The following is a 16328-nucleotide window of genomic DNA, read 5'->3' as shown; positions in this document are numbered from 1 at the left end:
GCAGGGAGGGCGCCGGGAGGCTCCGGCGGTGGCGGGCCGGCGGGACCCGGGGCTCCGGCGGCGCCTGTGGCGGCCTCCTCGCCCGCTCTCCCTGGTGCAGCCCCGTCGCTTCCCGGAGCACCCAGGCCCTCCCCCCGCCGCCCTCGGGACCGGCCTGCCTCTACCCTGGTCGTTTCCGCGAACCAACAGCCAACGATCGTCAACTTCCCCCGGCCACATCGAGAGTCTGAGGGCAGCGTATTCTCTTCATCACGTTTCCAACATTGTTAAATTAAAAACTAGACTTTTCTTGGTTTCAGAGAGGAAGGAAGAGGGAGAGATAGAAACATAAAGGGTGAGAGAGAGTCATTGATCGGCAGCCTCCTGCACGCCCCACACTGGGGCTCGAGCCCGCAACCCGGGCACTTGCCCTGACCCGGAATGAACGGTGATCTCCTGGTTCACAGTTCGATGCTCAACCACTGAGCCATGCTGCCGGGCAAGTTTCCAACATCTTAAAAAAAATTACACACCATAAAGCCTACCTCAGCTCCAGATCTTCAAATACTGATGTCTCATCCACCTCTACCCCTCAAACCAACCTTTTCTATATAGTATTGCTAACTTATTCAACAAATTTTGTTGAACACCTACTGTGTTCCAGGCCCTGGCAGAGGAGGTTTGAGTTCACAGTCTAATGGAAGGAAAGAGGGAGCACAGACGTTTTTGAAGACTCAAACTAATGGAGCCCGGCCGGTGTGGCTCAGTGGTTGAGCATCTACCTATGAACCAGGAGGTCACAGTTAGATTCCTGGTCAGGGCACGTGCCCAGGTGGCCCGGTCAGTCCTAGTTGGGGGCATGCAGGAGGCAGCCAATCAATGATTCTCATCATTGATGTTTCTCCCCCTTCCTCTTTTAAATCAATAAAAATATATTTTAAAAAAATAAGCTAGTGGAGAGTTATAGCCGTGAAGTGATAAGTTAGAGGTCAGTGATAACTTTGAGTATCTATAATAAGATCTTGCCTTGGTAGGTCAGGGAAGGCTTTTCCCGATGAACTAAAGCTTGGTAAGATCTGATGTCTTTATGCAAAGAAGGGAGGGAAACCCTCAAAGCAAAGTGAGTAAGGTGTGAAAGGTTGTGTAGCTGGAGGGAGCATGGTGAGTACAAAGGCTTTTTAAAAAGGTCTCTGCAGGGGGTGCCAGAGTGGATTAGGGTAGAACAGTTAGGCTACTGAAACTATCAGCGCCTGGATTGTTGGAACTTGAAGGGTGGTGTGGGGAGGTGGGAAGAGAAACGCAGGGAGGAGAAAGGGGCATTCTTGAAGACGTGTTGAAGAGGTGTTGGGTCAGATGGGAGAGGGGAAAGGGAAATGCTAAGGTTTCTGGATGCGTAACTGAATGAATTATACCATTTCCTGAGCAAGGGCCCTGGAGGATAATCACTTTTGTGGCAGGGGTGCAGGGGAAATGACCATGAATCCAGTTTTAAACATATTAAGTTTGAAGTGCATTTGAGACATCTAGTGGCTGTTAAATAGACAGCAGGATATATGAGTCCTGAGTGTGGAGAATTCTAAGCTAAATATATAAATACTTAAGTCATCTACCTTTAGGTGTTTATTGAAATGTTTGGTTCCAAAGCACAACCAGAGGAAAAGGCCTTAGAAAACAAAAGGGGCCCAGCCAGCCTGGCTCAGTGGTTGCGCGTCTACCTATGTATGAGCCAGGTCACAGTTCGATTCCCGGTCAGGACACATGCCAGGGTTGCGGGCTTGATCTCTGGTGTGGGGCATGCAGGAGGCAGCCAATCAACAATTCTCTCTCATCACTGATGTTTCTATCTCTCTCTCCGCCTCCCTTCCTCTCTGAAACCAATAAGTATTTAAAAATATTTTAAAAAAGAGAGAGCAAAAGAGACTTGACCTCTAATTACAGAAGAAAAAAGGGGGATGGCTGCAGATATATGCAGGTTTGCATGATTTCTGGAAAATGAATGTCCTTTGATGTTTGCTGTATTCTTTGTGAAGTAGGAAATAGGTCATTTATTGATAGAGAAGGAGAGTTCTAAAGTTTTAAGAAAGTGGAAAAGTTTTAAGATAATCTTTGTGGGAAATGAGTTAATACATAAACATAGTAGGATTGCTACACAACAGTAGTGTCCACTTGAGGCTGGTTAATTTCCACACTTCTCCCTGTTACCCTTGCTACCAGTGTCACTTCTCCACTGGATTCCCGCAGTATAGCCTTCTGAGTTCCTGCTTCCTTTCTCACCCCCTTTTCCCCAACCCACCTTTTCTCACAAAGTGCCTCAAGTTATCTTTTAAAAGTGTGGCTGGTGTGGCTCATGGTTGGGCGTCGACCCATAAACCAATAAGTCATGGTTTGATTCCTGGTCAGGACACATGCCTGGGTTGCGGCTTGATCCCTAGTAGGGGAGGTTCAGGAGGCAGCCCATCAATGATTTTCTCTCATCATTGATGTATCTATCTCTCCCTCTCCCTTCCTCTCTGAAATCGATAAAAAAATACTTTTTGGAAGTATAAAGCAGCCTTGTCTGGGTAGCTCAGTTGGTTAAAGTGTCTTCCTCATACACCAAGGTTGTGGGTTCGATCCTTGGTCAGAGTACATACGAGAAAAAGTCAACCAATGGATGCATAAATAAATGGAACATCAAGTCTGATGCTTGTTTCTCTCCCTCTCTTCCTCCTTCCCTTCCTCTCACTCCAATCAATCAATCAATCAATCAATCAAAAAAACCACAACTATAAATCAGATTATGTCACTTCTCTGGCCAGAACTTTTCAGTGGCTTCCTATCACATCAGCAATAATCCAATCCAGAGTCCTTAACCTTGCCTATAAAGCCCAGTGTCACATGAACTGGTTCTAATCTCCTACCCTCTCCTGGTCAGCCTTGCTGACCTTACTGTTTTTTTGAAAGAGTCAGGCATATTCTCACTTTGCACTTATTATTTTTACAGCCTGGACTATTCTTCGTTCACATCTTTTTTTTTCCTTTTTTTTTTAGTATAGCAAGCAAGAATTTTATTGGCCGCAGCAAAAGCACATTCAGATGGGATGTTTTTTAAAGCTGGAGACAGTGAAATAAGGAAGAGCTTAGCATTGAAGAAGTAACAGGAAAGCCTAGGTTGGGCTGCTTTGGCTCACTGGGAAGTCAGAGAAAAGGGGGCCTTGGAGACAGGTTCAGGGGGTTAACTGAGGACCAGCCGCTTCCACTGCTCCTCTGGTTGGGGTCCCTTAGAGTTTAGGAGATGCTTGCCTGTGGGGGAAGAAAAGGAGAAGGGGAAGGTGCGGCATGCTCCCCAGAGGAAGAGTGCATGCCACTCACATCTTTCTATTGTTTGCTTGTTCTTTCTTTTTATTTTTTAAAAATTATTTTTGTTGATTTCAGAGAGGAAGGGAGAGGAAGAGATAGAAACATCAATGATGAGAGAGATCATTGATCAGCTGCCTCCTGCACACACAACCCCTACCCCCTCTGACTGGGAATTAAACTGTGACCTCATGTTTAAAAGGCGATGCTCAACCACTGAGCCACACCAGCTGAGCTTGTTCTTCCTTTTTATTCAGGTCTTTGCTCAAATATTGCTTTTTTCAGATACATTTTCCCTGACAACCCTGTCTAAAATAACACCCAGTCAGCTCAATCCCTTATCCTGTTTGATTTTTCTCCATACCTCTTATCACTTCCAACTAAGATATAAGTGTCATAGGGTAGGTATTTGGTTTTGTTCTCTGGTATATTTCCAGCACCTGGAATAGTACCTAGCACACCGTAGGCGCTCAGTAAATATTTGTTGAATGAAGGAACAAATAGATATTACTTTAAAAATGTTAGTTTCTTGAGGGTAGAGATTTTCTCCCCCCTCCTTTTTTAACCTGTATCTCCACTGCTTAGCGACATAAATCAGGGTATTTTTGTTGTTGTTGTTGTTGACTGAAAAACTGAATCATGAATGTATAGTGGAACCAATCTGCCTTCTGTGGTTTTCTAAGTCTAGGATGCTCAGTTGCACCCCCCCACTTACCTCTCTACCTATTGCATTCGAACTTCTGTCCCACCATTACATTGACGAAGCTTGTATTAAAATTGATCTGGTTAGCCCTGACTGGTTTCCTCAGTGGTTAGAGCATCGGCCTGTGTATGGAAGGGTCTTGGGTTCGATTCCTGGTTAAGGGCACGTACCTCGATTGCAGGTTCACTTCCCATCTCCCCCCTTTCCCCCCCAGTTGGGGTGTGTTTAGGAGGCAACCAATCAATATGTCTCTTTCACATCAATATATCTCTCTCCCCTCCCTCCCTCCTTCCACTCTCTGAAAAAAGCAATGGAAAAAAATATCATTGGTTGAGGATTAACAACAACAAAAAATAACATTGATCTGGTTACTAGATTCAGTGGATACTTTTCCAGACTTTTTATTACTTTCTGGGTCCTGTTGATCCTGCCTCTGTCTCCAGCCTCCCATCTCCACTGACAACTCAGGTTCATGCCTCACCATTTTTCACTTAGGTAACACAGTACCCTCCTAGAAGTGGTTCTCTTACTTCCAGGGCACTTGTTTTCTCTTTTCACACTGTTGCCAGGATGACCTGTCTAAAAGACAAAGAAAACAAAAACCAATTATGACATTTATGAGACAATGGAAAATTTGAACATTTGATAATATTAATAGGAATGATATAATGATTGGGAATATCATATTTTCTTCAAATAATACAGGGGAAGGAGATGTGGTTAGGGGTATGGATGGGTCAAGATTGGCCATGGGTTGATGGTTGTTGGAGTTGAGTGATGGGTACATAGGGGTTCATTATATTATTTAGTCTACTTTTGTGTGTGCTTAAAATGATCTGGGGCCCTAGCTGGTTTGGCTCAGTGGATAGAGCATTGGCATGCGGATTCCAGTCAAGGGCACATGCCTGGGTTGCAGGCTCAATCCCCAGTAGGGGGCGTGCAGGAGGCAGCAGATCAATGATTCTCTCTCATCATTGATGTTTTTATCTCTCTCTTCCCTCTACCTTCCTCTCTGAAATCAATAAAAATATATTTAAAAAATAAAAATAAAATGATATGGGATGAAAAGTTTAAAAAATCCAAGTGTGATCATATCTTTTTGCTTGAAATCCTTCAATGACTACTTGGGCTAAAATCCAAACTCATATGATACACCTGGTTTTTCTTTTTTTTTTTTTTAATGTTTTTATTGATTTCAGAGAGAGAGAGAGAGAGAAATAGGGGTGGGGGGGGGAGAGAGAGAGAGAGAGAGAGAGAGAGAGAGGGGAGAGATATTGGTTGCCTCCCGTATGCACCGCACCAGGTACATGAATCCGAAATCTGGGCATGTGCCCTGACTGGGAATCGACTGGCAACCTTTCTGTGCATGGATGATGCTCAACCAACTGAGCCACACCGACGAGAACACGCCTGGTTTTTCTGAACTAACCCTGACACCATGTCCAGCTTTCGTTCTTGCCATTCATCTCTTCATACCTGGGTCCAGCTACATGGGGTTTGTGATTCCCTGAATTCCTATGCTCCTTCACGTTCTTTGTGCTTTGTGTGCGCTGCTCCTCAGCCTGGAGTGCCCTCCCTGCTTTCCCTTGCCCTTTAAACCTCTGTAGAAAGCCTCCCTTGGGATGAGTGGAAGCATTGGCCCTATTATTGTAATTATCTCTCCTGCTCTTTGAAACAGAGACAGTCTGACTTCTGTGTCCCACAAGTGCTTGGCACTCAGTAAATGATCATACAATAAATTATTTTTCATTGTTAAATTCTCAACACCTAACATGACACTTAACACATGTTTAATAAGATATTGCATGTGAACTACTGTTTTTTTTGTGGGGGGGGGATGTTTTTTTTGAACTACTGTTGTTAACTTGATGATGTAGGTTAGGAAGCTGTACTTCCCACATCTTTCAGTAGGAGTGGTAAGTTGATAGTAGAACAGACTGGCAGAGTATAAGTAAGAGCTTTTGTTTCTTCTCTGCAGGCATGGGTTGGAATTGGAGCCTCTCCTGGTACCTGACTACACCCAGCACCATGTGGCTACTAACGGCTCTTCAATCACCTATTGATGCCTCCCCGAAAAAAACGCCGCCAAACATCCCAGAAAGCCCAGCTGCTATTCCACCAACAGCCCCTGGAGGGCCCCAAACACCACTATAGATCGCCACAGCTTCCCATCACCCACACTAGACAGGTGCCCAGCAAGCCCATTGACCACAACACCATCACTTCCTGGGTAGGCCATGGGTTTCTTACTTTGACTTTTACTCTGTTAGGCTTCTCAAAATACTGATTCTTCTGCTCCTTGAACCAGGGCCTTCAAAGAGTAAGATTCATGGGGCAGGGACAAGGAGGCAATATACTCTTTCTGTCTCGTCAGCCATCTCTTCTGCTATATCTTCTTTTCTAATTTCAAACTGAACTCAGAAAGTTCAATCTGGATTGGTTGGAATTGGAGTCTACCGCCCCCCCCCTCCCCCCCGCCCCGCCACACACACATTCCTCTGACTGAAAGAGCTTAGTATAAAAATTTCACTATCCAGTAGCTGGGTGAGAAAATCCAGATAAATGGCAGAACTAGTAAAAAATGAGATTGTTTCCTGAGCTAATTACTCTGTTTACTGTTTAATAGATTGAACCTCGAAAAAACCCCACAGAAATGGCCTATGTCATATTTTCACAGCTGAAAAGCCCATATAGCTACTGTATGTCTGGGAAGTAGTATAGCAAAAGGACCAGACTAAAGCATAACATCTGCTTAGGACTGCTTAATAAATATAAACTGCTCGGGATTGCTTAGGAGAGACATATTTGCTCATGGTTGTAGAAGAAACAGAAATGTTAGAATCCAGTGGATGAGAAGAAGAATGAACATTTATTAAGAACTGATTACATGCCAGGTCCTGTGCTATTTGCTTTCAATCTACAATCTCACTCCCTATTCTTGCATTCAGCCATTCATTCTTTACCTGGGGCCTTTGTGCAGGCATTCTGCTAGGTGCTGGGATCAATGGTGAATAAAACTGCTGGTCTCTGCCCTCAAAGTTTAAAGATAGTTAAACAAGTTGCAGCTATATAGTGTGATAAAGAAAAAGAGGCATTGTCCCCTTTCTTACACATGAGGAAACTGAAAGCCAGAGAGATCAAATAGATTGCCCAAGCTCATATCCCTTTCTATTAATATCCCATTGAACAGGTATTTTTGTTTTGTGTCCCTTACAATAGTGGGTTCCATTTATTAATCCTCACCTGAGGAAATACATATTTTTCACGATTTAAAAAAAAAATTTTTATTGACATGAAGAGAGAGAATCTTCGATGGGCTGCCTCCTGCACACCCCCCTACTGGGGATTGAGCCCGAGACCTGGGCGTGTGCCCTGACTAGGAATCGCACCATAATCTCCTGCTTCATGGGTCGATACTCAACCACTGAGACACACTGGCCAGGCTCATTGATTTTTTTTTCTTCTTCTTTTTTTAGAGAGAGTGAAAGGGAGGGAAAAGGAAAGAAGGGGAGAGAGAGAGAAACATTGATGTGAAAGAGATACATCAATTGGTTGCCTCCTGCTTTCACCCCAATAGGGGGACAAGGGATCGAACCTGCAACTGAGGTACGTGCCCTTGATCAGGAATTGAACCGGGGACCCTTTGGTACAAGGGTCAACACTCTAACCACTGAGCAAAATCGGCCAGGGCCATAGTGAGTCCCATTTAGGATTCTGATCTCTGGTCATTGGGTATAATTTCTTCCCTTAGGTTTGTACTTGGTATGTAGCTGTCCTCACCTTTTTTTGTTTTTGACCCTTAGGTATCACCTCAGTTTGATACAACAGCAGAAAGCTGGTTCCTAGCCAACAGGAAAGGGAAACAACATCACCGAGACCAGCCAAGACATTCAAATCGAAAATCTGCCACCTCCAAGTTTCCACATCTAACATTTGAGAATCCACAGTCTTCTTCCAGTTCAGCCACACTTGGAGGCCCCTTAATCCAGGAGAGCCCCGATCACTCAGTAAAGGACATTTCCGGAAGGCCCATAGTTCCAATGCTCAGTCCCCCAAGCTATGGGGAAATGTCAGCACATGAACTTCAAAACTTACCTTATATGTTCATTGCACCTGATATCCAGACCCCAGAGTCATCTTCTGTGAAGCAGGTGGGGCTTCCCCCAGATCAGAAGGAAAACAGCCTGCCAAGCTGCTCCCTTCACACTAGCACTCCTGAGAGCCCAGAGCCTGGGCCTGTTCTGGTTAAAGACACCCCTGAAGAGAAGTATGGGGTGAAGGTCACGTGGAGGAGACGACGGCACCTGTTCACTTACCTCAGGGAGAGAGGGAAGCTCAGCAAAAGCCAGTTCCTTGTGAAAAACTGACTGGATTACATCAGTAATCTCAAGAAATTGATTGCTGCTGTTCATAGAGTTGCTAAAGTTACTTTTCTGACTTACAGAAGAGTTCATCAATAGAATAAAATGGAAATAATACCAATAACATCAAGAAAAAAAGGTATTTTAACCAGAACCTTGGATGGAATTCAGTTCCAAGATTTGCTTTTTAAAATTTATAAACAGTTTTTAGTGTTTTATATTTTTCTTGTATTAACTGTTTAAAATTTTAAAATATCTTGTAGTAACTGTTTAAATTGTGTTTAAATAAATGATTGCAGAAAGTTTTTGGAGAACCCTGCTTCTGACTGCCAATAATGCAGCAACACTGCCTCTGCCACTAAAGGTCTTAATTGTTTGATTTAACCACTACCCATTAACCCTTTAATCACCTTATTCAAACTAATTCATTCCACATTTTTGAGTACCAACTCTGTTGTGCTCAGTGGCAGCTTCCTCTATGATCCCATGGATGGAAAAAAATCAAAGCAAATTCTGACTTTATAGTTGAGCCGACACCTGTGCAACTTTGGCTCTCCTGTTGAAAGGCAAGATGACGAAAGGCAGCAAGCCCTGTTTTAGTGGCTGTTGTAGAATCAGGAAGATAAAGGGAGCATACTTAGGTTTGCTGTTTTGATTTTTTACTTCCAACCAAAAAATTCTGTAAATATTAAATAGAATGACAAAATGATTTCTTGGAGTAACTGTTTAAAACAGGGGTCCTCAATGCCGAAACCGGTTTGGCTCAGTGGATAGAGCGTCGGCCTGCGGACTGAAAGGTCCCAGGTTCGATTCCGGTCAAGGGCATGTACCTGGGTTCGGGCACATCCCCCGTAGGAGATGTGCAGGAGGCAGCTGATCGATGTTTCTAGCTCTCTGTCTCTCTCCCTTCCTCTCTGTAAAAAATCAATAAGATATATTTAAAAAAAAAAATAAATAAAACAGGGGTCCTCAAACTTTTTAAACAGGGGGCCAGTTCACTGTCCCTCAGACAGTTGGAGGGCCGGACTATAGTTTAAAAAAAAACTATGAACAAATTTCTATGCACACAGCGGCGGCAAAAACACCCGGCAGGCCGGATAAATGTTTTCGGCGGATCGCATGTGGCCCGCGGGCCATAGTTTGAGGACCCCTGGTTTAAAATGTATGTAAATAGCCCTGACCGGTATGTATGGCTCACTTGTCTGGGCATAGTCCCATGTACCTAAAGGTCACTGGTTCGATTCCTCGTCAGGCCACATGCCTGGGTTGTGGGCTCAATCCCCAGTAGGGGGTTTGCAGGAGGCAGCTGATCATTGTTTTGCTCTCACATTGATGTTTCTCTCTCTCTCTCTCTCTCTAATAATCAATAAAAATAATTTTTTTTAAAAGGAGTAACTTTAAAATGTGTGTAAATAGCCCTGGCGAGGTAGTTCAGGTGGTTGGAGTGTCCTCCCATATAGCAACCAGGTTTGATACCTGGTCAGGGCACATAACTAGGTTGTTGGTACCCATGGGGCGGGTACGGGAGGCAACCAATCAATGTTTCTCCCCCCCCCCCCCTCTATCTATAATCAATATTAAAAAATTTTCGAGTGAGGATTTTTAAAAAAAAGTATATAAATAAATGTGGGAACTTTTTAGAGAACACTACTTCTTAGTATTGAACTGCCCAGTTAACAAAATGTCTTCATTGTGCTTTCTCCATACAACCAGCATCTCACTCAGCTTTAAGAACCTACTCTGTGTCAGGTCCAGGCCAAGGCAGACTAGCAAGGATTGTTCTTTTTACTGTATAGATGGGACTTTAAAGCACAAGTAATGAACCATGTTCAGGGTCACAGCGAATGGAGGCTGACCCAGCCCCAGTGCAAAGCTCTGCCCTCCTAGCTTGTGCCCAGTTCTAGCCTTCTTAGAAATGCAAACCCAATGTGGAAACAACTTTGACCTTGGAATGCTATAAATTAAACTCAAGCGCGATAACTTTTGTAAGTTCTGTAAGTTCTAATATTACAGACCTCGGGTAGCGCGCCCTCTCGGGGGTCTGTGTACACACCACGGGGGTGCGGGGAGGCCGCTCAGTTTGTGGGGGCTGGGCGGCTCCCTGACCCACTTGCTTCCCAGCGGGGGAGCATCCTCGGTCCCCGCCCGCAGAGTGGTCCAGGCACCCAGCCCTCGCGCGTCATCCCCGCTCGGGCGCAGGCGCCTCCGACTCGGAGTTCCTACGCCCCTTAGAACCCCACCCCGCCACGCCGGACGGCGGGAAGAGCCAATGGGAGCGGAGCGGCTGGTCCGCGGGCCAATTGGCGGTGGCAACAGTGCGGGGTGCGGTTTCCAGGGGGCGGGGCCCGGACACGCGCCAGGCTTGGCACCCCAACCGCGGAGTCGGGAATCTGGTTGGTGGCGGCTACTTTCTGAGCGGCGGGAATGGAGGCGTCGCGCTGCCGCCTCGGACCCAGCGGGGACAGGTCAGAGAGGGGCATGGCTGGTCTCGTCTTGAGCGGGGAAGAGGACAGAAGCTAGACAGGGCGGTCCTCTCGGGCTCTCTGAAGGGAGGGCGGTGGGCTCAGGTAGGGGAGGGGGGCGCTGATTTGGAGCCCCCTCGCTCCTCTGCCATGGAGGACCTCCTTTTTCCCAGGGTGGCGGTGGGGAGCGGCGGCTCAGCATCCCGCCCCGGGATCAGGGACTTCAGGTCCTGCTTGGGAAAGTCTTGGAGTTTTCGTTTCGAGCTCGTCTTGCCCTCTGTGGGCCTCGCTTTCTCTAAACGCGCCAGTCCTGTGCTTCACGCACCGCCTCGGACGGTCATGACAGATTGGTAGAAGTCTTTCCTGGGTCCTCGAAGCGGAAGGTTGCGGGTGGTGTTTAATAATCTGCTCTAATGCCATTGCTTTAATGGGCTGTAAATGCAAAAGTATTCTTTTGCTGCTATTTGCTTTGTAGCAATTATCTCTTACTCAAGATTAGCTGTCTTATTTGCAACACACCGTCCCCCTTGTCTGTGCTCCTCTTTCTCGGCCATGTCCCTTTTTCTCCCTCTGCCAGAAATAAAACGATCCGAAATCTCAGCCTGTCAGTTGTTGTTTGCCAGGTTAATGAAAAGTTAATGGGGAGCGGCGTGAAATCGTTGGCTTAAAACTTTGGCATTGTCTGAAGATTCAAATCATACACACCAACTGTATCCCCCTCTTTTTATTCCATACCACGGCAAAAACAAACAAACAAACAAAAAAACCCCCCCAAAAAAACAAAAACCAATAAAACCACACACACAGACATTTAGTGTGTAAGGATTTAGCCTGATATTTAGAGTAACAGATAGGTAAACAATTCTAAACCATTTAAAAACGTTGTTGGGAGCCCTGAGTGGTGTGTTTAGAACATCGGCCTTGCACACCAAAGGGTCTCAGGTTCGATTCCTAGTTAAGGGCACGTACCTGGGTTGCAGGTTCCATCTCGGCCCTGGTGGGAGCACGTGCATGTCTTTTTCTCGCATAGATGTTTCTCTCTCTCTTTTCCCCCTTCCTCCCTTTAACTCTCTCTAAAAATCAATGGAAAAATTATCCTCGGGTAAGGATTAAAAACAAAAACACAAAATCATTGTCACGGAGGAGGCACCTATTTTCCTCTTTCATCGTTTTTCTTTATGTGATAACTGTGCTCTGTGAAATTTGTTCACTGCACTTTTTTTTCAGGCTGAGAGAAAGTCTACATTTACAAGTATAAATATGGAGGTATTAGGAGTAGGTAAAGTTAAAATTGAGCACCTTCATTGAATTCAGATGGTCTTTGTTCAGTTGTAGGCACTCAATAAATCTTAATTAGTTGAATAAATTTAAGGCAATACATTTCACGGGTACCAGATGTTTGATATGACTCATGATTTTTGGGGGAAAAAGTGGAATTGACTTTGAAATTGAGAATGGCTAATTTATGGGATCTGAAGTTTAAAAGGATAATTTTAAAGTTCTCCCCTTTTTTTCCTTCCCAAAGAAACCAGCTCTTTAATTTAGACATTGACATCAAAGGGGAATATGTGAGTCACCAAATGTTTCTCCTGCCCTAGGTAATATTAGTGCAGCCTCTATTACTGTTTAACTCATCTGTTGTTCAGAGGGAGTGGAATGTCTCATGCTTTATTGGCTCCAGGTTGTGTGTTTAATGTGTTCCATGAAATACATGGCTAGAGCTTTTGACATTAATACCTTTTTAATGTGAAGTATAATATCTGACTTTTAAGTTTCTTGTGATTTTTTTTCTTTTTTGAATTATGTGACTGTTTTACCATGAGGCAGATTTCTTTTCAACAAAGTAAAAAAATTAACTAATAAACTTCAAATATTTTCCTATGCCTGAATTATTTAGTGAAAATTGGAGATGGAATTTGAAACAATACTCTGAGTACCTTTGATGAGGCTAGGCATTTGATATAGATTCCCTAGAGATGACAGCGGTTGGCTGGTGCTAGAATTTGAGCTCCCTCTGGCCTTTTGTTCCTGATCAAGGATTGTAGATGTGGTGAGAGACACTTCTCAGAGTGGGTGACCTTGTGACCCAGAGTTGACTAAAAAAATCTTTGTGGTTTATCCCTACGCCATGATTTCTCATTAGAAATATGAGCAGTAGTAGTGGCTGGAGGTTATGTATTGGCCAGGCTTGTTATCCTTTCATATTCTCCCTTTCTTAAATGTTTCATCAGAGCAACTGCTTGGCAAACAGACCTTACCCAGTGCTTAAAAATACTTAGACTAACTAATACATGACTGCAGTTTGTTTGGCAAATATCAAAAGGTATAGTAAAGACCTAATAATGTCTAGCATGCATGCATTTCTCCAATAGTGAAGGCTACATACAGACCTAGAAAGGAAAGAATAATCCCTGAAGTAAATTTCCTTTCTTCCAAGATCCTTCTGTCTAAGCAGACAAACTCAAACATTTTTGGAATAGTTTTCATTTCTGGCTTCTCTTATTCCGTCCTATGGAAACTCTGCTGCTTCCCTGAATTTGTGCCCGTTGAAAGAAAAGGTTGTTTTTTCTTACCAAGAGGAAAGAAAAGTATGCTTGAATTGCTCTGAGGAGGAGTTGAAGCTGCCTTGCCTCTTTGAGGATTTTAGGACGAGAAGGGGCCTTGATAATTCCCTTAGTTCTCCTATTTGAGAGTAGTTCCACCGTGGAAGTAAGACTTCTTTCAAACTCGAATTTCCTGTCATCTGCTTTTGCTTTATTTTTTCTGAGTAAATTCACTGGAATAAGCTCTTTGTCCTTCTAATTCTATCTGGCCTCATCAGTCATCCTTACTGTTTATAGTAATGAAAGCTGTAACATTTTCCTGGCCTGGTTAAGCTTAAATTCCCTTTGCCTGAGAGACATAGTACCCACATGCTGATTGATGTTCTGTCTTTATCCACTCACTTAATACTTGGTGCGAGTCTTGATAATGGGATTGTCATCTCTGTCCCTTTGCCTTAGAAATTCTGTGAAAACATTCATGATGAGCACTATGTCACAAGTCCCGGGACCTCTGGAGCAGTGGTTGCCAACCTTTCAGACCTCACGGACCACCAGTGGTCCGCGGACCACCGGTTGGCAACCGCTGCTCTGGAGGACCACAATTCTGAAAAGGGTTATAGGAATATTTTTATTTTGTATAAGATGGCACTGCTGTTTTTAATATATTTTTATTGATTTCAGAGAGGAGAGAGAGATAGAAACCTCAGTGATGAGAGAGAATCATTGATCGGCTGCCTCCTGCACGCCCAGTACTGGGGACCGAGCCCGCAACCTGGCCATGAGCCCTTGACCAGAATCGAACCCAGGACCCTTCAGTCCACAGGCTGATGCTCTATCCATTGAGCCAAACCGGTCAGGGCAGCACTTATTGTTTTACCACATGGCATTGTGGTAAGGGACAAAACACTGGAAGCTTCTACTGGGTTCCTGAGTTCCAAGCCCAGCTTTTTCTCTCTCTAGTGGTGTGATCTTGAGCAGCTTATCCCCTTGTTTGGTTTCAGTTTTCTTGTTTGGTTTCAGTTTTCTCCTCTGGAAAATGAGGGCTTCTTCAGATTCGCTCGGTGATTTATAATGAATTAATAAAATTATATATATATATGCTGCACATGGCTCAAATTTCAAAAAGTACAAAATTATATTAAGTGAAAATTATGTCTTTTTTTCATTGTCTCTATGTCACCTACTTCATTCATTGGTAGGTTTCTTAGGGGGCCTTCCAAAAATATTCTATGTGTTAAATAATCCTTTCCAGACTTAAAATTTGATGATTTTTGAGTTTTAGGTAGGATATAATAGTCTAAAGTCTATAGCTACTTTAATCCTGGGCAAGATCTATTTTTTAAAAAATATGAATTATAGTTGTTGCAAGTTTGTTGTTATTGTTAATCCCCACCCAAGGACATTTTTTCCGTTGATTTTTTTTTTTTAGAGAGAGTGGAAGAAGGATGGGGAAGAGAGTGAGAGAGAGAGAGAGAGAGAGACTTTGATGTGAGAAAGACACATCGATTGGTTGCCTCCCACACCACCTGGACTGGAGCTGAGATGGAAATTGCAACCCAGGCACGTGCCCTTGACTGGCAATTGAACTTTTGGTGCACTGACGGACGCCCTAACTACTGAACCACACCAGCCAGGGCATAGTTGCTGCACGGTTTTTTTTCTATGATAATTAATGTAGAGAAAATAGGGCTATAAGAAGAAAACAAGAATTATTTTCCAAACAGGCTTCTGGAAAAATAAATCACTCTATTTAGTTTTTCAGGAAAAAACTTCAATAAATATACAGTTTGCCTTTAATTTTAGTTTTAGAATGAAACAAGTTTGATAGAGAATTGACTTGTTTCTCCATTGAAACCTAGTGTAATTTTCTTACAGTGATTTAACACTCCGGTGTGGGGTGAATTTCCCGCCAAAATATAAGATGGCTCTGTCTTTTGGTTTTGTTCCATCCACCAAAAGGGTGGATTACAAACAAATATTTGGTAATACGCAGTTACAATTGGCCCGAGTTTACACGTTTCCCGCACTCCACCGCAAATCTATATGAACCGAGTTAAAGACGGCTCCCGCGGAGTACGCGCAATTCACGCGAGCCGACTTAACTCGTTTCCCCCACTCCAAGTGTTAATATGTCATGCAAGCCAGAAGCAAAGCAGAGAGGAGTGTTTTGACTGAGTAATGTTTATAAAAAGGGGAGATCTGGTGCAGCCACTATGGAGACAGTATGGAGTTTCCTCAAAAAACTAAAAATGGAACTCCCATTTGACCCCGTGATCCCACTTCTAGGAATATATCCCAAGAAAACAGAAACACCAATCAGAAAGGATATATGCACCCCTATGTTCATAGCAGCACAATTCACCATAGCTAAGATCTGGAAACTGCCTAAGTGCCCATCAGTAGATGAATGGATTAGAAAACTGTGGTACATCTACACAATGGAATACTATGCTGCTGTAAAAAAGAAGGAACTCTTACCATTTGCAACAGCATGGATGGAACTGGTGAGCATTATGCTAAGTGAATAAGCCAGTCAATGAAGGAAAAATACCACATGATCTCACTCATTTATGGATAATAAAGACCATTATAAACTTATGAACAAAAATAGATGCAGAGGCAGAGCAGCCTCGAACAGACTGTCAAACTACAGCGGGAAGGCCGAAGAGGGTTGGGGGGTGGGAGGGGGGAGGTAAGAGATCAACCGAAGGACTTGTATACATGCATATAAGCATAACCAATGGACATAAGACACTGGGGGGTAGGGGAGGCCAGGGGATTGTCAAGGGCGGGGGGAAAAAAGGAGACATATGTAATACTCTTTGTAATACTTTAAGCAATAAAACAATTTAAAAAAAAGGGGGGGAAATCTGTCCAGGTAAAATGATCAACAATAATGGCTTACATTTGTGTATCCTTTGCAGCATTTATAGTGCTTTCATGT

The 16328-nt window shown here is 43.8% G+C and overlaps 2 protein-coding genes across 5 annotated transcripts in view; both read left to right on the top strand.

Moving 5' to 3' along the window:
* The first annotated feature begins 5344 nt into the window (after positions 1–5344).
* RHNO1 (RAD9-HUS1-RAD1 interacting nuclear orphan 1) lies at positions 5345–9208 on the top strand. Of its 2 annotated transcripts, XM_006096082.3 has the most exons (3): positions 5345–5513; positions 5997–6248; positions 7822–9208. In XM_006096082.3, exons 2-3 carry the CDS (start codon positions 6081–6083, stop codon positions 8383–8385), a joined length of 732 nt encoding a protein of 243 aa, XP_006096144.1. In that variant the 5' UTR covers positions 5345–5513; positions 5997–6080; the 3' UTR covers positions 8386–9208. The 2 variants fall into 2 exon arrangements, with proteins under 2 accessions (XP_006096144.1, XP_023615715.1); XM_023759947.1 differs by lacking the exon at positions 5345–5513 and having other exon boundaries at positions 5992–6206.
* A 1554-nt stretch (positions 9209–10762) lies between these two features.
* The window catches only part of TULP3 (tubby like protein 3), a 77697-nt gene continuing 72131 nt past the window's right edge, over positions 10763–16328 (top strand). For all 3 annotated transcript variants that reach the window (XM_006096080.3, XM_014462052.2, XM_006096079.3), the window contains exon 1: positions 10763–10844. In XM_006096080.3, the coding sequence (XP_006096142.1) occupies positions 10804–10844 (41 nt within the window). In that variant the 5' untranslated portion in view covers positions 10763–10803. The remainder of the gene's footprint in view (positions 10845–16328) is intronic.

The sequence above is a fragment of the Myotis lucifugus genome, unplaced genomic scaffold, assembly GCF_000147115.1.
Source record: "Myotis lucifugus unplaced genomic scaffold, Myoluc2.0 scaffold_167, whole genome shotgun sequence".
Classification (NCBI taxonomy): Eukaryota; Metazoa; Chordata; class Mammalia; order Chiroptera; family Vespertilionidae; genus Myotis; species Myotis lucifugus.
The sequence above is the reverse complement of the archived record's forward strand: the minus strand, read 5'-3'. Positions and strand labels throughout refer to the sequence as shown.

Excerpts from the sequence above, each read along its gene's own strand:
- RHNO1 (XM_006096082.3), top strand. The coding sequence starts at position 6,081 with ATGCCTCCCCGAAAAAAACGCCGCCAAACATCCCAGAAAGCCCAGCTG. Across the intron at positions 6,249-7,821 it reads ACAACACCATCACTTCCTGG|GTATCACCTCAGTTTGATAC; the intron begins GTAGGCCATGGG and ends TTTGACCCTTAG.